At 49.4% G+C, this 22181-nt stretch overlaps 1 protein-coding gene across 4 annotated transcripts in view; it reads left to right on the top strand.

The window, feature by feature from the left end:
* The window catches only part of PIP5K1C (phosphatidylinositol-4-phosphate 5-kinase type 1 gamma), a 32733-nt gene that overhangs the window by 4890 nt on the left and 5662 nt on the right, over nt 1-22181 (top strand). For 2 of the 4 annotated variants that reach the window (XR_008973429.1, XM_057418726.1), the window contains exons 2-14: nt 9631-9662; nt 10870-10956; nt 11265-11395; nt 11982-12099; nt 13966-14118; nt 14812-15111; nt 15598-15803; nt 17098-17181; nt 17659-17707; nt 18675-18759; nt 19668-19829; nt 20698-20836; nt 21132-21164. Coding sequence is in view for 1 of the 4 variants with exons in the window: in XM_057418726.1 (XP_057274709.1) it covers nt 9631-9662; nt 10870-10956; nt 11265-11395; nt 11982-12099; nt 13966-14118; nt 14812-15111; nt 15598-15803; nt 17098-17181; nt 17659-17707; nt 18675-18759; nt 19668-19829; nt 20698-20836; nt 21132-21164 (1579 nt within the window). In the remaining 3 variants the exon portion in view is untranslated. Of the gene's footprint in view, nt 1-9630; nt 9663-10869; nt 10957-11264; nt 11396-11981; nt 12100-13965; nt 14119-14811; nt 15112-15597; nt 15804-17097; nt 17182-17658; nt 17708-18674; nt 18760-19667; nt 19830-20694; nt 20837-21131; nt 21165-22181 lie in introns of all 4 variants that reach the window. The other 2 variants (XR_008973427.1, XR_008973428.1) reach the window with 1 other exon arrangement.

The following is a 22181-nucleotide window of genomic DNA, read 5'->3' as shown; positions in this document are numbered from 1 at the left end:
TGTTGCACCTCTGATAAATGGCTATTAGAAACATGGAATCCCAGACTGGTTTGTGCTGGGAGAGACCTTAAACCTCATCCAGTTCCAACCACGGCCACAGGCAGGGACACCTTCCACTGGACCAGGTTGCTTCCACAGTCCTCATCTCCTCATTCTCTATCAGCAGAATCTGTGTGTTCTGCAGAAACTGCTATTGGAGAGGGTGGGAAGGACTTCCTGGGAGAAAAGAGGAGTTGAAAATGGGTTGATGGATTCTGTGGCATCTCCACCATTGCAGACCTGCCTGTTGTGAGTAGTGGTTGGGAAGGCAGGACCCACATTGGGTAGCTCTCCTGGACCGCTCCTGCTGCTCAGGGCAGAGGAAACCAGGTCACAGCCCAGGGTTTGTCACAAGACCAACCTGAACAGATACAGTGCCACTTCCAAAAGGGCCTGTGGATTAGCTGTGCTGGTAACCCCACATGCCACGAGCTCCTGTCTTTGTTCTGTGTGGCCAAGCTCCACTGCCTGAGCTCAGGGGAATTAACAGATTATCAGACCAGGGCAGCTTTGCCTTGTTTGTGGTCATTAGGATGTAGCAGCTCTTGGGACAGTGCTGATGGGGAGCTCAGGACTGGTCAAGCTCCAAGTAGCTCAGGTGCTCCTTGACGCCTCTCCCAGCCATGCAGGGAGATGATGTTTCATTGAGCTTTCTGCTTTGTGCTGCTGTTAAGACTTCCCTGATGTGTTCTGGACTTGTCGTGGCCCTGTTGATGCCTATGGTAGCTTGGTGCAGATGATCATGAAGGGTCCGTGTAGCCACACCAGTTAATAACTTTATTTAAACTTGGTGAAGTTTTATGTGACAAAGCTCATCAAACTACTGACTTCAACTCCTGTGTTCCTCTCCCATGGTAGATACCTCCTAATGCCTACTCCAGAAGATCTGGGAGAACTTTGATCTCAAACAGCACTGAGCTCCCAGAGGAAAGGCAGCTCCCCAGCAGATGAAGGGGTGTGCTGGGCTGGGAGCCATTCGGGTCCCTCTTTCACAGGATGGAGTGTTCCAAGTGATTCCACAGCTGTTCTGTGTTTTTCCATAAGAGGCAAAGGGATCTGCTGCTATTGAGACCAGGCAGCTGAGCCCACGCCGTGTTTTGGCAGAGCTGGTGTGGAAGCCTGTCCTTAACATCACTCAAACTCTGGGCATATCAGGATCTTGCACTTCAAAATGGGTGTTTTGAATGTGTCAGACCATGCTGGTGACCATGTTACGGTTCTTCAAGAGCCGAATTAACCAGGATTATTTTGCCCTTTCATTTGCTGCCTGGCAAGATGATGTTTAAATTGCCAGGTAGACCTCTCTTCCCCTTGGAGCTCACCATTCTCAGTTGTTGCTTTATATTCTGTCACCTCAAGTAAGTTCAGGTTTAGATCACTGGTGGCTGAGGTGGCTACTGTCCCTACAGGCCCTTGTCCAAAGGCCCTCTCCAGGTTTCCTGCAACCCCTTCAGGCACTGGAGCTGCTCTCAGGTCTCCCCTTCAGGAGCCTTCTCTTCTCCAGGCTGCCCCAGCCCAGCTTTCTCAGCCTGGCTCCAGAGCAGAGCTGCTCCAGCCCTCACAGCAGCTCCATGGCTTCCTCTGGACTCGCTTCGACAGCTCCACGTCCCTGTTGTGTTGGGGAGCTGGACACAAAGCCCCTGGTGTGAGCAGGATAAAGCAGCTGATGATAAGGATGCTGCAGAAGTTTTCTTTCTGTAGTCTTTCTGCTTATCAGATGGACCAAGTTGCTGAGTTTTTTTCTTTGTGTTTTTCAAGGCAAAATTGTCCATTTCTGCATTTTTCAAAGGGAGGCAGCTGGCTGAAACCATCATCTAGCTGAGTGCGCCTTCCCTGAATGCCTGCCTGATGGCACTTCAAGCAGTCAGGCACTCCATTTAGATGCCGATATGAAACTTGGTTCTCTCTGTTTTCTTTGATTTCACTATTCCTGTCCATGCAGTTGGTTCTGCAGCATCCCCACGCTGAGAGGAAGGAGTGATGTAATCAGAAGAGGGCAGATGCAATACCTGAAACCACTTGTATTCCTTTTAAATGTCACTTTAAATGGGTGTTGTCTTCAAAATGACACTTTTTCTTGCCATATGCATTCAGTGATGCTCTTGCCATCTGTTTGGATGTGTGTTGATGGGGGCAGTGTGGAATTTGCTGGCAGAAATGCAAGCTGTAGGGATGTAAAAGAGTCCCTAACTTTAGAGGTGGAGCAAAGACAGCAGAACATCAGTGCCTGGAAGTTGCAGTTCAATGGAGTGCTCTTCAGTCACAGGGGAAGCACTGGCTTAGGTGGAATGCAGAAGTAAGGCACATTAGGGCTTTCCTCAGTTTGGCTTACCGGGTGGTGATTATTTGTGCGTTTAAACAGCACAAATTATGTGATGGCTTTGTGTTGGGAAGGACTGTTTGTTCAGGGCTCAGAGCTGAAATCTGAAGGTGAACAATTGCCTTTGCTTCATTTACTACTTTTTTCCCCCTTGTAATCCTAAATTATGTTACAAGATACTAAAGCTTTTCTGGGGGTGCACATTGTGCTTCATGTTGTAGTTTGTGATGGGCATATTGCTGGGGTTTTGAATTCCAGGGTACTTCCCCTCAACCCATCCTCTCTTCAGGCTTAAATGAATTGTGATGGAAGAGAAATGATGACATAGCCTTTCTCCACCGTAGTCTTGAGGGCTGGATGTTTGTTTTCATGCTGATATTAAGCAGGAGTCACTGGTGGGTTAACTATCTGGGATACTCTTGTGAGAAAGAGGCTTTCTGGGCTGGAAGTGCCAGAAAATGCTTATTAAAGAAAATAAGAAACTGAAGGTTATCTCTTCCTGCCATCTACATATGCCTCACGTGCTTGGTTTTCCTACCAAGAGCTCTAGAAGTGGTTTTAAGTGTTACTGGGGTTTAGATGGCTTATTTTCAGGCAGTAGCTGAGTCACAAGGTGCCAGGCTCCAGCCAGGATCCCAGGGAGGGAAGTAGCACTCGCTGAAACTTTGAGTTACGGTTTTTGGCAGCACATTTCATCGCTGAAGCTTGTTTTGTTCCACCTGTTCAGGTGCCTTTGTTAGAGCAGAGCAGGAGCACCCGACTGAAACTCTGCTCACAGAGACCAGGCACGTTGTAGCGTTGTCAGCAGCACCCATGGCAGCCCCGAAGTGTGGTGTGAAGGAGACTTGACTCAACCTGATGTGAGCAGCCTACCAAAGGACTTTACATCCAGTGACGCACATTGTGCCCAGCCCCAGCCTGAAATCCCCTCTTGAGTCTCCAGTGTTTGAGGACCTTTGGAGAAGCTCTGTCAAGCAACATTAGCAAGAGCAGAATGAAATCTGAGAGGATTTAGATGAGCAGCTTTGGCTGTGGAGTAAATCAGGAAATACCCCACTCATTACCAGTGCAGGATGGCTTGTGGAGGGTGGCCTGAGACAAGGCGACTTGTTTTCCCTTCAGAGATTGCTGTTGGTTGGCGTGTGGAGCTCCTGCAGTTCTAAAGTTGTGCTTATTGTGTATATCCTGGTGGTAGGTGGTTGTTGTGCAAGTTCAGGGAGATTTCTTTACCTGCTGTGACTGTAGGAGCTGGACCTTAGCATGTCTTTTACCAGGTCAGGAAATGGAAGACTTGGGGAGAATTTCTTTCTTGAGTTCTATTTTAATTTAGTCTGAGAATAATTCTGAACTGTTAATGGGCAAGAGGAGTGAGCTCTCATCAAGTAGCATCTATAGAAGATACTTTTAAATGGCAGAAGCAATAGAAGATCTGGCCCGTTCCTCCTGGATTGGAGGTGCCAAGTTTGTTTAGCTGCAGAGCCCTCTGTGAGAAGGGGCTGAGAGAGAAAGTGGGGGGGATCATTTGTCCCTCTCTGAGTGTATCTGCTGTCTGCTCCGACAAAGCAGCTCGAATGATTTCTTTGACTCTGCCAAGACAGGTTGAGATGCTTTGGAGGAGTGCCCAGAGAGAAGCTGATGTGCAAAGGCATCCTCCTGCCCTCTCAGTAACAGCATCCTCTGCTGTTTATCAGCTTAAGTTTTGGGATAAGCTGCAGTGAAGTTTTCTTTTTTCCAGCTGCTAATTCCTTGTCCTGTGCCTGGTCCCAGCCTTGCAGGTAACTTCACATGGACAGAAAGTTGTGAGGGGAGCTGGTGGGGTCCTTGTGGAACCTGTAGAGCAGGGTTGGAAAGGAGCAGAGCAAGCTGAGCAGCGCCCCAAGGCCCTCTCCTACCTAGCAGGTACATTAAGCTCTTTCCCTTAATTTGTACAAGCCAGGCTGTTCCTTTCCCTCCTGAGTTTATGCTCAACCAAAGAAGGCAAAGGGCCTGGGAAAGGAGTGTGGCACGTAGGGGTGGTGCAGCAGATCCTGGTTTGCAAATGGTCATCTTCCCTCCCCAAAGTGGAGGTGGTTCCTGTGTGCTTGAAATGGCAAAACGAGTCATGGAGCTGGTGTGGGAGGTGAGAGGAGGGGAAGAGGGGATGAAATGGGGTTGTTTATCCCTGGCTGCTCCCGGAAGTGACAGAATCATGGACTGGTTTGGGTTGGAAGGAACCTTAAAGACCATCCAGTGTTCAACCAGCACAAGCTTTTGTGTAGATGATCCCAAAACTGATTCAGTCAGAAGGGCTCCAGGGAAAACTGGATGGCTTTGAGTGTCAAACCTGTAAGGAGTTGCCGTGTCCCAAGCCAAAGTTGCCTCATTGCTTTATCCCCTTACTTGTTTCTCCAGATTTTCCAGAAGCAGCTCTCCGTGCCCAGGGTGCTGCAGCTCTTTCTGTTCATGGGAGCCACATTGAAGGAGTGGGGAAACCCCCCAAACTTGTGATGTAATGTTGCACCTTACTTGATGTTTGTGGGCCTCATCAGGCAGTGTTGGTTTATGTGAAGAAAACGTGTATTAAACATCCAAGTAGGTCACCCTGCCTGCTTGGGAAAAAGGCAGGTGGGAAAGAGCTGCCTTCTCCTGGAGGCTGCTAAGATTCTGGTTTCTGCTCTCTGTTGTGCCATCTCCTCTCCAGCGGTTACCCTGGTCCTGCTGGCTGGGGGCTGAAGCTGCACGTTTGGAGTGCAAGAAGAAACATGGAGGTTGGTTTGTGCCTTCAGTGTGCCCAGGTGCTTGTTTTGGCTCCTTGGGAAGCCCGGTGTGGCTGCTTTTATAATGTGAGACCTTGTCCCAGTCTTCCAGTGGCTAAAGGGGCTACAAGAAACCTGGGGAGGGGCTTTGGACAAGGGCCTGTAGGGACAGGCCAAGGGGAATGGCTTTAACCTGCAGAGGGGAGACTGAGATGAGCTCTTAGGCAGAAGCTCTTCCCTGTGAGGGTGCTGAGGCGCTGGCACAGGGTGCCCAGAGAAGCTGTGGCTGCCCCATCCCTGGCAGTGTTCAAGGCCAGGTTGGACACAGGGGCCTGGAGCAAGCTGCTCCAGTGGAAGGGGTCCCTGCCTGTGACAGGGATTGGAACTGGAGGAGCTTTACGTTGCTTTCCAACCTGAACCAGTTGGGTTTAAGCTGTTGGGATCTTAAACTGTGACTAGTCAGCTCTTCTCCCTCTTTATTAGTGGCACTTGGAGGATCCACTTGAGCATTCACCCTGCACCGAGGACACTGCACATGTTTAAAGTGCTGAATCCTGCTTCTAGTCAGGAGCCTGCAGGCAGCAGATTCAGAGCAGTGCTCAGAAAACAAAGGCAGAAAGTAAATTCTGGACCAAGTGTTCACAGAGCTGACTTGTGCTTCTCTGACCTGGGCTTGGGAAACAGTAATCTTGGATCTTGTGGCCCCTGAAAACTCCATCTGAACACACAAATTGAGTCCCAGGGGCTGCTCAGGGTCATGTGCTATATTCGTGTCCCTGATGTTTTTGCAGCTAGGAAGGCAACGAGGTTGTCTCTTGTCTTGCTGGTGACCTGCCACTCTCCCTGGAGCCAGGAGACACTCCAGTGAGTGGTGCTGGTGGGTTGTGACCTGCAGCATATCATACCACTGAGCAAAGGTAAGGGGACAACTGGCTGTTGCTGTAGCTCCTCCGGAAGGCAGTGAGGAATGTAACTTCAAAGTCCTTCAGCCTTTTATGGGCTCACTTTAAATTGGCGTCGTGGTTTTAGCATGGTGCCGCTGTGCCTGGATGTTGTCACAGAGCTGACTCTGTCCTGGAGAGGTTATGCTTCCTGCTGGGATGTTTGCTGTCTAATTAATCCTCATCAAGCTTTACTGTGAGTTCTGTACACGGATCTGGACTTGAAGGCTGTAATGAAAAGAGGAGCCAGAGGCTGGGAAGAGGCTGGCATCCCAGCTGTCCTGGGGAGCCTGTTTTGTTCCACTCCTGTGACTGGCAGAGTGGAAAGGAGCAGGAACACTGTGTTCAGATAAGGCTGCACCTTTCCCGTGGAGCAGATGTTTGCCTGAACATCCCACTGGATTGCATAATTACAGAGTGGAGCGTGGAGCTGAGCGGCTGCAGCCTCTGCTGCTGCTGGGGATCAGCTATTGTGTGCTCCTCTTTATGAGATGTTGTTTTGCTTTTGCTGGCTGCTGTGTCACGCAGCTTGGGCTAAAGCACTCCAAAATTGTCCTTTTTTGTTCCCTACACACAGCTGATTGGAGACAAGGAAACAAATCACTTCTTTCTCAGTTTCATTTCCCTGCTCTTGTCCTGCTTGCTTCTCGCTGTAATTGGGCTGCAGCGCTGGAAGTGCTTTTCTGCTGAGCTGGCGAGGAAGCACTTCAGCATGGTGTGTCCTACATCAGCAGTGTGGCCCTGGGGAAGTGAACACCCAGGATGTTATCCCCACCTGCAGCCAAGGGAGGAATGTGTTAACTGCCCCTCTGTGTCTTCCACTCCTGCCCTGCCTCCGGAGCCTGGATGAACAGATGGATTTCTGAGGCAGAAAGAGTTCCTGCATAAAAGAAAGAGGGACAAGACAAGGGGAATGGCTTTAACGTGCCTGAGGGCAGATTGAGATGAGCTCTTAGGCAGAAGCTCTTCCCTGTGAGGATGCTGAGGCGCTGCCACAGGGTGCCCAGAGAAGCTGTGGCTGCCCCATCCCTGGCCGTGTTCAAGGCAGTGTTCAGTGCCCTTGCAGTGGCAGTGCTGCATCTGGGTGCTTTGCTTTGAACAGCCCTGGCTGGGCTGGACCACACAGGGCTCAAATCACTTGATCCTCCGGGGGGAAGTGCTGGTGAGGGAGCAGCTTCTGGGCTTTGGAGTTGAAAACCCTCAAGCAGAAGCCTTGGAGAGGCAGAAGGAGGGGGTTGCTGGAGGTGGCAGGGTCCTTGTGGAACCTGTAGAGCAGGGTTGGAAAGGAGCAGAGCAAGCTGAGCAGCGCCCCAAGGCCCTCTCCTACCTAGCAGGTACATTAAGCTCTTTCCCTTAATTTGTACAAGCCAGGCTGTTCCTTTCCCTCCTGAGTTTATGCTCAACCAAAGAAGGCAAAGGGCCTGGGAAAGGAGTGTGGCACGTAGGGGTGGTGCAGCAGATCCTGGTTTGCAAATGGTCATCTTCCCTCCCCAAAGTGGAGGTGGTTCCTGTGTGCTTGAAATGGCAAAACGAGTCATGGAGCTGGTGTGGGAGGTGAGAGGAGGGGAAGAGGGGATGAAATGGGGTTGTTTATCCCTGGCTGCTCCTGGGAGTCACAGGGGAGGCCCTTTCGGGGGAGGAAGGTCTAAAACGAGTCTTTTTTTGTGTCGGACGCTGACTGTACAGAGGCTTTCCTGGAGTAAATCCATCCCTGTCCTGTGGGGTGCCAGCGTCGTGGCTGTGAATAGTGAGGCGTATAAAACAGCAGATGCTGAATCAGGGATGAGAGTTCCTGAATGCTACAACCAAGGCATTCAGCTCTGAGTCTGCAGAGGAGCTCGAGCCTTGGTCAGAGCTGTGCCCAAATGAGAAGAGGAGCTGAAGGCAGCAGGTCAGGTGATGTGTGCTGCAAGACCCGGGCAGGGTGGAAAGCTGGGGTTTCATCCCAGGGTTCCCTTTCCAGAGCCACTCATCACATTTCTGAATACCCCTCATGAAGCAGCACCAAATCAGTTAAGGATCATCTCAATCGGCTTGTAAAGAGCTGAACCTTCCCACGGCAGAGCTCCTGCTCCCCACAGACCTAGGTGCTGTCTCCTGTGGCTGTATAAACGCCAAAACTGGAGTTAAAGCGGGTCTCACAAGGCCATCTGTCAGCTTGGTTGAGATAAGCACAGCCAAGGAGGCAGTGCAAGATTTGTTCTCATTTTCTGCCTAAACAAGTCAATTTTATAAAGCTGATCGGGGGGGGGGGGGGGGGGGGAAGTTTTGGTGGTTATGGACTTTGTCCACCTGAAGCATCATTTCTCCCTGAGATCCGCAGCTCCTTGTGCCCGGATCACCTTATCCATGGCACAAGTATTGGTGTTGATTCTACACTTGGTACATGTACAGCAGCAGACACTTAAGAGCTGGGGATGAGAGCAGCTTGTGGTAATTATCACCAATTCAAGCTAATCTCCTGCTCTGGAACGGTGACAAAGTGCAGAACAGAGATTAGTGCAGCAGGAGAGCGGCCGTGGCAGGGAGAGCCCAGTGTCCCTGCACCACAGTGTGCTCCCAGTGACTTCCAGCTTGGAGCAGCATTTGCCCCTTTGGGTTCCTCTGTGGTCTTGAGTTGCTGCTCCAGCTCATGCCCTGAATGTTCATGAGCCAGATGCTCACTTAGTGCCATATCTCGTGCACCACTGCAGGGCTTCTTGTTGAATGGGCAGAGAGTTGTATCGTCTTGGGCTGAAGAAGTAATTTTTGAGCACAAAACCTGATGATTAATTTGATATTTGATATAACAAAGGGGAATTGCTTTAAGACATTAGGAAGAATTGCCTAAAGGGGCCTGCAAGAAGCCTGGAGAGGGGCTTTGGACAAGGGTCTGTAGGGACAGGCCAAGGGGAATGGCTTTAACCTGCCAGAGGGGAGATTGAGATGAGCTCTTAGGCAGAAGCTCTTCCCTGTGAGGGTGCTGAGGCGCTGGCACAGGGTGCCCAGAGAAGCTGTGGCTGCCCCATCTCTGAAAGTGTTCAAGGCCTTGGACGTGGGCTCATGTTTCCATCTCTGAGATATCTAGTCTAAAAACCCTGATTTCTCATCCTTCGCTGTAATGGAGTAATGGTGGCTTCTCCCCAAGGCAGTGCTAGAGATAAATGATGCATTCATTTCTGTGGTATATTTGGACATGGGGTTCTATAAATAGATGCAATTATCAATGCGGTTTGTCAAGTGCCTTCTGAGTGGCTGGAAAGCCGCTTCCTAAGTGTCTCTGTGGGCTTCTTACGGAACCAACTCTTTGGTGCAGTCTGGACCTAGTGCTCTGCAGCAGGGATTTACAAGAACTCTGTCTCCTGAAGCCTCTAAGAAACATTATTGCTAAGAAAATATGTGCATCTTTGCTTCTGGATGTGGAATTGTTTGGGTTACGCCTGTCATTTCAGACTCCTGTGCTGGTGAAACTGAAAACTGAACAAAAGCAGCTGCTTTAAAGGCTTTCCAGCTTGCTTGACAGGGCAAAGCATCAGGCTGGTTTCTTGATGGGGTTCTTGCTGGGCTTTTTCCCAATGTCCCTACTTTTACTGATGCTCTTCCCTTCTCTCCTCAGGTCTGGCACCGAAGAGGGTAGCCGTCACCGAGGTGAGATGTGTAAAGCTGGCCCTGTACATCCTGTGTTGGGAAAGGAGATCACAGAGCTCTGGGAAACGCTTCTGTCTGGATTTTTCTGAGCAAAGCGTAATTCCAAAGTACCTTTAAGAAGACTGAAAACTTGAGATCTGTTATTTGGGAGAAAGAAAATTAGTGGCAGGTCTCTGGAGTCCCTGTGTTGGCATCACCACAGCCACAGAGGGGTTGTGAAGGGATTATGCCCACCCCATGGCCAGTTTTAGTTATGTCATCCCTGATGTCTCATAGTAACTGGCTGAGGGCACCTCTTCCACACCAGAATCTGAAAGTAATAAATAGGGGATCTGTGTTCTGGACATGTGCAGGGCTCTATGTTGGATATCACCAGCTCCTGAGAGTGAGCCAAGGAGCCTACAACTTGTGAAGCCATGAAACAAGGGAATATGTCAAGGGACTGATCTTCTCTCACCCCTAATCCAGGTCACAGGTTGCTGAATCACTGTTACCTTCTGGTGCAAAGCTCTTCCCAGTTGACAGCAGGGAATCCTGTGGGAGGATCTGTGCCTCAAAGCTGTTCCCTGAAGCCCACGCTCTTGGTTTAGGGCAGCGTGTTCAACTGATTCTTGTTTCATCTGATTTTTCCATCACTCACCTGGGAGGCTGAACATCCTCCCATGTTAACTGCCAGGGATGTGACACTTTATTCTTTTCTGCTTCCTCAGAAATAATCCCAGTAGGAAGCTCATCTTGTGTGGAAGTTGATTGCATTCTCAGTGCACAAACAGCCCCATTTTTTCCAGGAGGGGAGAACTTGGAAACAAGCCTGGCTGTGCTCAGTGCTTGAAACAGGGCAGGAAATGAAGATTTGTGCAGGAAAAATCACTGCCCTTTAGCACGAGCAGTCCAAGCGCTTGGAGCAGAAATAGCTCCAGCTCTTGGTTCAGAGCTAAAACACAGAACAGCTGTAGTCTGAACAAAATTATCCATTGTCTGCTGTAGACATCACTTTGGAGAGAATGGGTCTGTGCAGCACTCTAGAGAGACACTGAGATAATGTTGTTCCTTGGGAAATTGACCTTGAATCTCTCTGCATGCTGCTTGAAGGAATAGCCAAAACCTGGTCCTTCTTTAAAGTAACCAACCCCTACATGTCATTGGTGGACTTTCAGCTGTTTGCTCAGCTTCTGGTCTGGGCTTTAGCCATGCTCTTTCATTGCAGGGACCATCACTACCAGGACAGCCTGGCCAAGGGAAGAAGATTGGTCATCGAAGTGTTGATGCTTCTGGTGAAACTACCTACAAAAAGGTTTGGTTTTATGCAGTGGGAGAAGCTGCTTTGTGTAAGTGGAGGTTGAGAAGTTGGGGCCCAGTAGCTGCCAGTCTGAGAAAGAATTTTTTTTTTTTTTTGTGCAGCACACTTTTACTGCATAATCTTGCACATGGCAAACCTGGAAGCCTTAACCCAGCTCTTCAGCAGCTGGTAGAATTTGTTCAGCAGTATGTAGTGCCTGGGATGACCCCACAGGAGTCATAGACGTGACTGTATCATAATCCATGGGATGTTACTGGGGTAATCTGCTGTGAAATACTCACTCCTCTTTTCTTTCCTGCCAGACCACCTCATCCACTCTGAAGGGGGCCATCCAGCTGGGGATTGGGTACACTGTCGGCAATTTGAGCTCCAAGCCAGAGAGAGATGTCCTGATGCAGGACTTCTACGTAGTGGAAAGTATTTTTTTCCCAAGGTAATGGAGACAGGGAAACAAAACAGATGAGCAGCCTGCTCTAGTGAAAGGTGTCCCTGCCCATGGCAGAGGGCTGGAGCTGTAGGAGCTTTAAGGTGCCTTCAACACAAACCAGTTGTGATTCTATGAGTTATTTCTTCTTACTGATTCTTTTCAAGAGAGCTTCCTTCCATCTGTCTTTAGATCACTGAGTTGGATGCTCTTGAGTGTTTTAAATATGCATCCATCACCTTCAAACAGGACAGTGGGAAGTGCTAGATTCTGCAGCACAGTGGCTTGAAAGGAAGTACAATGCAAGATGCAGTACTGTCTGCTTGAGTTTGTTAGCCTTCCTCAATGCTTTTCTTTCTACGTGTCAATCTAGAATTTCTGCCATGGAATTATACCGTGTGTCCTGGGTTCAGATAATTTAAAACCTATTTTCCTGTTGTTGTGCCACAGAAGAAAGATGGGTTTTTTTTTTGTTCTAAGATTTCTTCTAGCAAAGCTGAATTTATATTAAATATACAGTAGCCTTGCTGTGACTCTGCTTATCTTGTGAGTGGTAATACAGAGGCCCTGCTCATGCCACATCTCTCCTGTGCAGTGAAGGAAGTAATCTCACTCCAGCTCACCATTATGCTGACTTCAGGTTCAAGACCTATGCGCCAGTGGCTTTTCGGTACTTCCGAGAACTCTTTGGGATTCGTCCAGATGATTATTTGGTATGTTTACTTCTTTCTCTCTCTTTCCTCCTTTGAGACAAGAAGTTTGCCCCTAAATCAAGGCTGCCACCAATTCTTGCCTAAAAGGGACAGAAAAAGAGATAAGGAATGGTTCTGATCCCAGCAAGGAGTGGGAACAAGCTGTGGATTTAGGTACTGTGCTCAGTTTTGGAGGGGATCCAGTGATGGTCCCAGGAAGATTAGCAGCACTCGGTCCAAGTCTTCATTTGCTGAGAGGTGTAGCTGGGTTCCACTAGAGGGAAAGGGAATGATCTGTATCTGTGTGCTGTGTGAGCTGTGCAGTGGGCTTCCCTCTCTGCTGCTTCGGATGACAGTAACTCTGTGTTTACAAGCACAAGGAGTGGTGTTTTGCTGGGTGCAACCTGTAAGTCCCCTGGGGCTCTGAGGACAAAGATGGGAATTTTTCCTTGTGTACTCACTCTAGAGCTATGTGAGTTGTAGTTATTTTAATCATCTTACAGAGACAGAATAAAATAGTTTGTTCTTGTGCTCAGAAAGCTTCTTAGAGCTGGAAAGGCTGTTTTTAAAATGCCCACTAATACAAGCTGTCGGGGCTTGAAGTACACTGGAGTTCAAGTTGGTCCTTTGCATGTATACGAAGCCCTGCTCTTTAGAACTGAAGGACATTTATTGAGCTAGGGAAGGAAACACACCCAGATGAGCACAGGGTTTTTTAATAGGCCTTTTTTCTGACTTCAGCTGTAGGCAGGAGCAGTTGTTGCAGAGCGCCTTCCAGTAGAAACAAATCTCTGCCATTGCATGGTTTGACAGCAGCAGTGGTCCCCATCTGTGCCACCCAAGATAACACTGGCTGGTTTGATGCGTGGCTCAGAACTTGGGTGAGGCAAAGAGCCTGCCTCAACTGCAAAGGTCACAGCTCTGATTTGTTGTTTCTGCTTCCCCTGATTGTCTCTTGCCTGCCACAGCAGCAAATGCCTTTAATTATGCATGAGATAATTAACTTGATAAAGTCTTGGATCATTAATCTGTGCAGAGCTGAAAGCCATTTTCAGTATATAATGATGAGCAGTGAATTTATTGCTCTGATTACGTGCCTCACATCCCCTCCCTCCCTCTCCCCATCTTACCTCTTGCTGTGGCAGCTCTGACATGATGCTGCCCTGAATTTGACCTATATGGTTACCTTAGGGTTGGTACCTGCTGCAGAGGGCATTTGTGTGCTTGCACTTTCTTCTTTTTTAACCATGTGCTCATTTGAGGACCTGCTGTTTGCATACTGATGTCTAGAAATGGCCTCCAAATCCAGTTCCTGATGCTGCACCCCTTTGCTGTGCTTACACTGTGCTGACCCTCTTCTTGTTTGGATACCTGGTCTGATACTTTTCGTGTGTTTCCAGCAGGATTGAGGGGTGAGATGGGGATTTCTCTGTAACAGGGAGCACAAAGCCAGAGGAGGCTTCTAAGAACAGGCAGTGCACTCTTCCCTCTAGCACAGTGATATGTGGTACCCTGAGCAGATTGTCATGTCTCTTAAAATCCCATCTTTCCCTCTGCACTTGTGGTGATGTTCTGAAAGAAGCCTAAATGTGAGACACACACAGTGGGAGAAGAGATGTCATTATGAAGCCTGGATGTTGTTGAAAGCAGATGATTAACTTTATCCTCAGCAGTTGGGATGCTCTGAACTGTAATTTCAGTCTCTAATTGTAAACTGGCCATCCACTTTGCTTAGACCTACCCTATAATGAAAATAGTTCTCACTGAAGCTTTGCTACCCCTTTATCTCCCAGGGAGACAGCATGCTGGGGAAAGTCCTCAAGGGTGTAGGACTCAGTGTGCAATGCGTGAAGCCTAAAAACATGATCTTTCTCTTTTCCTCCCTAGTATTCCCTATGTAATGAACCTCTGATAGAGCTGTCGAACCCTGGTGCCAGCGGTTCTCTCTTCTATGTCACCAGTGACGATGAATTCATCATAAAAACTGTGATGCACAAAGAAGCTGAATTCTTACAGAAGCTCCTTCCTGGCTACTACATGGTGTGTATCCCTCCAGCACCAATGTTAACACAAATCCAGGCCCAGAAGCACAAATCCTGCCAAGTACTTGCAAAGACCCTGTCCCTGGTTTATCCTGGGCCAGAGAACAGCTCTTGATTTCTGACTTCTGGAGAGGTGAAGAGAGCTGATATTTTTAAACTTGAAGTTCCCACTTACTGTGTTTATTTCTCCTCCAGTTTGGTTTCCCTTTTTTAGCTGCTGTTGATGGGGAAAGCAGGGAATTTCCAGACTTGGTTATTTGTGCAGACAGTGCTGAAGATCTCATTCCCTGTATTCAAGGCATAGTGGTATTTTCAGGTCCTAAAGCCAGTGAAATGCAGGAGTTTGTCACATGTGTGCAGTAAGTTCTCATGTAAAGTTGAGAATAGCTCTAAATGTAGACCCCACATCTGACTGTTCCAGGATCTGTTCCCTATGGAGGTGCTGGCACAGGGTGCCCAGAGAGGCTGTGGCTGCCCCATCCCTGGCAGTGTTCAAGGCCAGGTTGGACACAGGGGCTTGGAGCAAGCTGCCCTAGTGGAAGGGGTCCCTGCCCATGGCTGGGGTTGGAACTTGAGGAGCTTTAAGCTGCCTTCAACCTAACCCATTCCATGGTTCTGTAACACATGTTGAACACAGCAGTTATCTGCCGCAGTGACCTTTCCCTATGTTTTTTTCCCAACCCTTCGACAGAACCTGAACCAGAACCCCCGGACGCTGCTACCAAAGTTTTATGGACTCTACTGTGTGCAGTCAGGGGGCAAAAACATCCGTGTGGTCGTGATGAACAACATCCTGCCTCGTGTGGTGAAAATGCACCTGAAGTTTGACCTGAAAGGCTCCACCTATAAACGCCGGGCATCCAAGAAGGAAAAAGAAAAATCCAGCCCTACATACAAGGATCTAGACTTCATGCAAGACATACCTGAGGGCCTGATGTTGGATGCAGACACCTTCACTGCACTGGTGAAAACGTTGCAACGTGACTGTCTGGTAAGGAGGGGAGGAGGTTAATGAAGTTCCGTGGCTCTCGATTGAGAAGCTTACTAATCTACTAACCCCAAAGCAGGATAGATCCCTTCTCTTGTGCTTTTCCCTGAAAGCAAAGCATTGGAGTTGGATTTCATGACAGCCTTTGAGGACTAATGCTGTACTCCTTTGCCTGGTGCCTCAGATCATGGCAGCCTGCTCCATTTGGAGCTGATCTGTTGGGACTAAATACATTTTTCCTATATGGTGTGCAGCGCATACATGGGACAACACTGTTATTCGCAAGCCTTCCGCCCTTTTGGTTAATTGTGGGATGGCCAAACTCCAGTCAAGTTCAGAGATGATTTTGATTCAGAACTGTTCAGGCTCTGGCAAAGGAGTTGATAGAGGGGATGTGGACAGGCTCTCCCGTGCTTTGGTACCTGTGCTGCATTTGAGCTGCTGGCCTGATATTTTGTCTTTGTTCTTAAACTCAATGCTAATCTGTAGGTGTTGGAAAGCTTTAAAATCATGGACTACAGCCTCCTGCTTGGGGTTCATAACATAGACCAGCAAGAACGGGAGCAGCAGTCCGAGGGAGCCCACAGCACGTCGGATGAGAAGCGTCCTGTGGGGCAGAAGGCACTTTACTCCACGGCCATGGAGTCCATCCAGGGTGGGGCTGTCCGGGGGGAGTCCATAGACACAGATGACGCGTAGGTGAAAACCTGGTTTGCTTGGGGGGTGGTGGAGGTGGAGGCTGGAGTAGTAAATCCCAAATGAGGTCCATATGAACTGTCAAGAGTGAGCGTCTCTCCTGGGGGTTGTGGTACTGCTGCCAGTAAAGCAGCATGGTGTGAAAGGGGGAAGCTGAGGTGGGAAATAGTGCAGGAAGACTGCAGCCTCATATCTCTCTTCTTAGGCCAGTCTATAGGTTGGCAGCTCCTGTAACAGCCTCTGAACATCTACCCATGCTCTGGGAAGCATAAACTTGCTCAGTTCTAGCTGAGCATGCAAATACTGGAGTGGAAGTAGGGATCAACCTGTCCCTAGGAGCTTGGAGTTAATTCTCCATCACTCCATCTTCGGAATCCCTGGCAGTAGAATAGAATAGAATAGAACAGAATAGAATCGTTTGGGTTGGAAAGGACCTTAAGATCATCCAGTTCCAGCACCCCTGCCACGGGTAGTGACACCACACGCTAAACCATGTTACCCAAGACTTTGTCCAACCTGGCCTTGAACACTGCCAGGGTTGGAGCATTCGCAACTTCCTGAGGCCATCCCAGTGTGGTTAGCAAACAGCAGTGTAGCCAGGTGCTGGAGTAACTGGTGGAGCTGTGGGTTGGTGGGGTTGCCCAGAACCTGTCCTGTACCTGCCCTGTGGCTCTCATGACTGTCTCTGTAGCTCTGGGTACCAAACGTGCTAACAAATGGTGGAGTTTGCTCTTTGTTGGTGTCTGAAACCAGCTGCTCCAGTTTCGATGGAGGATCAGTCACAGCAAGCCAGGATAATTCTTTGGTTTCCATTTTTCCAAGCAGCATCATTAATTCCAGTGGCATTCTTTTGTTGTGTGCTGGGGCTTGTGGTTGCTGCACCCACCTGTGACAGGACTAATGTTAGTGTGGATGGATCTGGAAACACCCTCATCCTTGAAGGTTTGCTGCCCTAACAGGCAGGCAGCTTGCAGTGACCTGATAAATATTCTGAGCCCCAGTAGCTAAGAGAAGGCAGTGTGGTGCTGCCTGGCCCAGGCAGAGCTGTCACCTTTGGTCCTGTCCTGATCCTGGTGATCCAGGCAGGCAGGCAGGAACCCTGGGGACACCTGGTGTGAGATGTGCTGTGTCAGTGACTTCCCCTGGTTGTGCACAGAAGTGGCTTTGCAGGTTTTGCACTGTGACCACCATATCAGAGCCCTCTTTTCAGTGCTGCTGCAGCTGCCCACCCTTCTGCAGGGCTGGGGGTGTTATTCTGGGGGTGTGCTTGCTGAAGTTTTGTTCTGCCTGCAGGATGGGAGGAATCCCAGCAGTGAATGGGAAAGGAGAGCGTCTCCTGCTCCATGTAGGAATAATAGATATCCTTCAATCGTACAGGTAGGTAACTTTGCAGTTGTCTGTCCTTTAAGGATGTTAACATCTATTTTAATCCTGAATGGAAGCAGCAAGGTTTTCCTCTGCTGAAGGGTTTGCTAATGAGTAGGCAGGCTGCCTAAAGCTGTCTGTCCCTCCATGGCAGGGGCTCTGGGTTTTTATCCTGTCCTTAGAACAGCTGGTGATGCAGAGCCATTCTTCTAAGGTATAATAGGTTTCCAAGGCATCATAAATCCAGGGTTGGAAGTTGATTTTCTGCCCCTCTTGGAGCCCAGCTCCTCCTTCCCTGTAGGGTTCCCAGGCAGTCCTGACCCGGCTCAGAGGTGCTGGAGTGCTCAGCCGACCTGTCTTGGCTGGAGGAAGGCTGCGCTTGGATGAAGGAGGAATTGTTAGCAGCTCAGTGATCTCCCCTGTGTGGTTTAGATGTAGAGTATGTGCCTGAATCTGTCTCTTTCTCTTCACTTCTCCCCTGTAATTTAGGTTCATCAAGAGGCTAGAACATACCTGGAAGGCCCTTGTCCATGATGGGGTGAGTGTCTGTCCAGGCCATGGCAGGATTACCTGCCTTGGCTTCCTTTATGCTACTTGCTGCTGATTACCTTGCTATTTATAGTTCCTGAACTGGCACAATTGAAGCTGATGGAAGGAATAGTTCTTGCCTCTTATGCCACCACAGAGGCGTAGTGCCACTTATTCCCAATCAGGTTTTATTGCTCACTACACCTCCTTGCATGTTTAGCTGTTGTGCTACCAGCTTTCCTCCTCTACTCCCATCTGTCATTTTCCTCCTCCCCATGACACCAGGAGCTGTACACACACATTGTGTGCATTCAGATGTGTGTTCAGGAGCCCTGTGTTTGCTCTCTTTGACTGTTTCCACTCCAGTAACTATCTGCTAATAAATCCCTCTCAGTGCTTCCGTGCTGCCATGTCTCCCGCAGCAGCCGTGTGCACGTTCACAAAAGAACAACCTTGGATGTGGAAACTATTTCTCAGCATCACAGATCCTGGCTTCCCTTAAATAATAAGGCAAAGGAAGTGTGTGGCTGCCGAGTCACAGTGGCACAGTGAAACAGCAGAGACAAAGACAACTCTGGGTTTATGATTTTCAACTTAAAAGTGCAAACTGTGAGATGTGTGGAGAAACTTGGCTTCACACTGGGGTCGGTGCCGTGTGAAAGGTCCCTGGATGTGCCTTGAATGGCAGCGGAGTCAGGAGAAATGTCATGTGTGTAAAACTCCAGAAAGGCTACAAAGGAATAAAATCACCAAAATCCATTCTAAAGTTGCAGCCAGAATATAATCAAATGCAATCAAATCAAAGGCAATGCTCCAGGCTTATTTATAGCATTAATCAGCTCATTTCAGTTAAGCCTTTCCATTTTAAGGCTCTATCAGGTCTAAGTGTTGGAATAGAAAAGATTCTGCTGGTTGTGACAGAAATTCTGCATTGAGGGGTAATTTTCCAATGCAATAACTGCTCTTTGCCTCTGCAGGACACGGTGTCCGTGCACAGACCCAGCTTCTATGCAGAGAGGTTCTTCAAATTCATGACCAACACAGTGTTCCGAAAGAATTCCTGTAAGTACCTTACCCAAGAGTAAGCCCTCATAAGTAAGCCCGTACTTACTCTTACCCAAGAGTAAGTAAGTATGCCCTCGTGATGAGTCAAAGCAGTTGTGCTGCTTTGGTCCACGTGGAGGGTTTCTGGTGTAGAGTCTGAGCAGGCTTCTCTACTGGGGAGAAGAGCAAAGTCCTCAGGTTGCCATGGCTTGCTTTGCTCTGCTCAGACTGGCCCCAGAGCTCTCCTCTCCCCACAGGCTGGCTCACACTCAGCCCTTGGGAGATGGCACTTGCAGATTACATGTGTATGTGTGCCAGAGGGCAGAGGCCTCTCTCCCTCTAGGAAGGGTAAAGTGCCTTTGGTGTGGCAGGAGTTCAATGCCTGACCACCCTCTGGGGAAGAAATTGTTCATCTCCATCTAAACCTCCCCTGGTGCAGCTTAAGGCCATTTCTTCTTCTCCCATCCCTTGTTCCTTGGGAGCAGAGCCCAGCCCCCTTCTGGCTCCATCCTCCTGTCAGACAGTTGTAGGGAGTGATAGGGTCACCCCTGAGCCTTCTCTTCTCCAGACTGAACCCCCCAGGTCCCTCAGCTGTTCCTCATCACACTTGTGCTCCAGGCCCTGCACCAGCTCCGTCGCCCTTCTCTGGCCCTGCTCCAGCACCTCAAGGTCTCTCTTGTGAGGAGCCCAGAACTGAACACAGGATTCAAGGTGCAGCCTCGCCATTGCCCAGCACAGGGGCACAACCACTGCCCTGGTGCTGCTGATGCAGGCCAGGATGCTACTGGCCTTCTGGCTACCTGGGCACAAACTGGCTCGTGTTCAGCTCCATCACTCAGCACCCCCAGGGCCTTTTCTGCCAGGCAGCTTTCCATCCACTGTAGTTGCTGGTAGGAATTTCATCTCCTTTTCCTCCTGTTATCCAGCTCTGAAGTCATCTCCCTCAAAGAAAGGGCGCAGTGCCTTGCTGGCTGTCAAAACTGCTGGTCCAACAGCTGCATTTTCAGCCAGCCAGCTTCCCTCTGAAAAGGATGAGACACAGTATGACCTTCGTGCAGCCCGGAGCTACCCCACACTTGACGATGAAGGTAATGGTCTGGTGTGGTGCCTCATGGCCCTGTGATTACCCTCTCTCTTGTAGCAATTCCTTAGGATCCTCCCATATCCTCATCAAGTTCCCCACTATGCACTGACCACATCTTCCTTGATGGATTGCTTTTCACTGCTGTGTCTTTGCAGGTGCTAAGCTTCACCAGGACAGGGGAGAATGTAAGAGTATGCTCTCTGGTCACAGCACCAGGAGTTAGTTGTTTGGGGAAGCAACTCTTCTGCATTGAAGACCGAATCTCTTCTTTGCAGCACTGTATGGTTCTGAGTAAAAATGCTTGCTTGTGTCACTGCTGCAAGGCACCAGCAGTCATAGCCCTTAAAAAAGGGGTGGAAGGGAAGGGCTGGGAGCTATAGGACTCTAATGACAGTGTCTGAATAGTTACAAGGGCCATCGGAAAAAAGAGAGTTTACCTGCTGTGCTGCCTTTTGTTTGCTTCCACCTGGGCTGGCCTTACACGAGTGGTGAAGGGCAGGCTCCTCAAGTGCAAAGCGGCAAGCACTGGATTCATCCCTTAATTCACTTGGATATTTATCTCTGGTGATCCAAGACTTTTAATCCAGCTTTGGTTGCCAGCGAGATGCCTTCACTGGTGCTACATTTTCTGTAGTGTCTGTCTATCCCACTGGGAATGGTGCTTGCTGGCTTTCATCTAGAGGATGCTTTGGAAGACACTTGCATTCATGAACCCAGCTAAACTTCCTGCAGTTTGTATTTGAAGTGAGCAGTCCCAGGGAGGGTGGGCAGGTTGATGGTGGAGCAGCCTCTCACAGGGCTGGTGTAGGTGAGGTGTTGGTGTTTGACCTTTTCTTCCTCCATCTCTCCTGCCCTCCACTCTGGACCAGCAGGCAGGCCAGACTTGCTACCCTGCACACCTCCTTCCTTTGAAGAAGCTACCACAGCTTCCATAGCCACAACACTGTCTTCAACATCTCTCTCTGTTCCCGAGCGATCCCCTTCGGAGACCTCTGAGCAGCCCAGGTACAGGTGAGTACAGCACCCACCCATCCCTGCCCCACTGCAGCTGGGCGGCTGTGGATCCTCCTCATGCTGCACATCTCAGCAGCTGTCCTGTGATCTAGAATGCTAATGACTGCCTTTAATGAAACCTCTCCTGGGAACAAACAGACACAGCTTTGGTGGGATTAATTATTGCTGGGAGAAGTGTCAGCTGTTAAGTAGAACATCTCCCTCATGGGGTGGGGAGTTAGAGCTGGGGGCAGTATAGGATTCCTGTCTTAAATCACTCCTTAAACTCTACTGTTCTTGTTTCCTTCTGCAGGAGGCGTACACACTCCTCAGGGCAGGATGGCAGGTAAGGAAAGTCTCATCTCATCTTAAACTGCTGTACAGAAACCTCAGATTCATCTCTATGTCTCTTGAAGGGCTGAATGTGAATTTCAGCAACCCCAAGATTTTGGCACAGTCCTCTGCAGGATGATGATCTATCTGCTTCCTGCAATCAAATGATCCCAGTTATTTAGACAGAATTTTCCTTACAAGTGGATCTCTCAGTGCTTTGTGAGGAAAACAGAATCACAGAGTGGTTTGGGTTAGAAGGGACCTTAAAGCTCCTCAAGTTCCAATCCCCTGCCATGGGCAGGGACACCTTCCACTAGAGCAGCTTGCTCCAAGCCCTGGAGTCCAGCCTGGCTTTGAACACTGCCAGGGATGGGGCAGCCACAGCTTCTCTGGGCACCCTGTGCCAGCGCCTCAGCACCCTCACAGGGAGGAGCTTCTGCCTAAGAGCTCATCTCAGTCTCCCCTCTGGCAGGTTAAAGCCATTCCCCTTGGCCTGTCCCAACAGGCCCTTGTCCAAAGCCCCTCCCCAGGTTTCTTGTAGCCCCTTTAAGTGCTGGGAGCTGTTCTAAGGTCTTCCCAGAGCTGTTTATTCTGATCTGCTGGGGAATCTCCTCTGGGGGTTTGAGAGGAAGAGGAGTGAGTTGCCTGGCATGGGGCTGGATGGGAGTGCTGGCTCTTGGCTCTGGCTTCCAGCCAGGGGTGGCACAGAGCAGGACAGTGCTGCCAGTGAACCTGGAGCTTGTTTTTTTCCCAAGCATGTGCCATCTTCTCCTTCCCATGAGGACTGTGGAGCCAGCCCTGCTAGCACAGGCAGTTGCTGCAATAGCATGAGGTATTAAACTGAAACCTCTCACAGACAGCTCCTGAGTGTGCGGGTAAATCCAGTGTTAACCCTGGAGTGAGCTTGGGCAGCTTTGGGAGTCTCAGAAGAAGGCAGAGGCTTTGACCCTTGTGTGGTTGATAAATAATGCCAAGCAAACTCTGGGCACAGGTGTTCCCCAGAGGCCAATTCTCTTTCCTCTTGTACTGC

The sequence above is a fragment of the Pezoporus wallicus genome, unplaced genomic scaffold, assembly GCF_028554395.1.
Source record: "Pezoporus wallicus isolate ANWC-B61680 ecotype Strahan unplaced genomic scaffold, APGP_CSIRO_Pwel_v1 contig_14027, whole genome shotgun sequence".
NCBI lineage: Eukaryota > Metazoa > Chordata > Aves > Psittaciformes > Psittacidae > Pezoporus > Pezoporus wallicus.
This window is presented reverse-complemented; position numbering and strand designations above follow the sequence as displayed.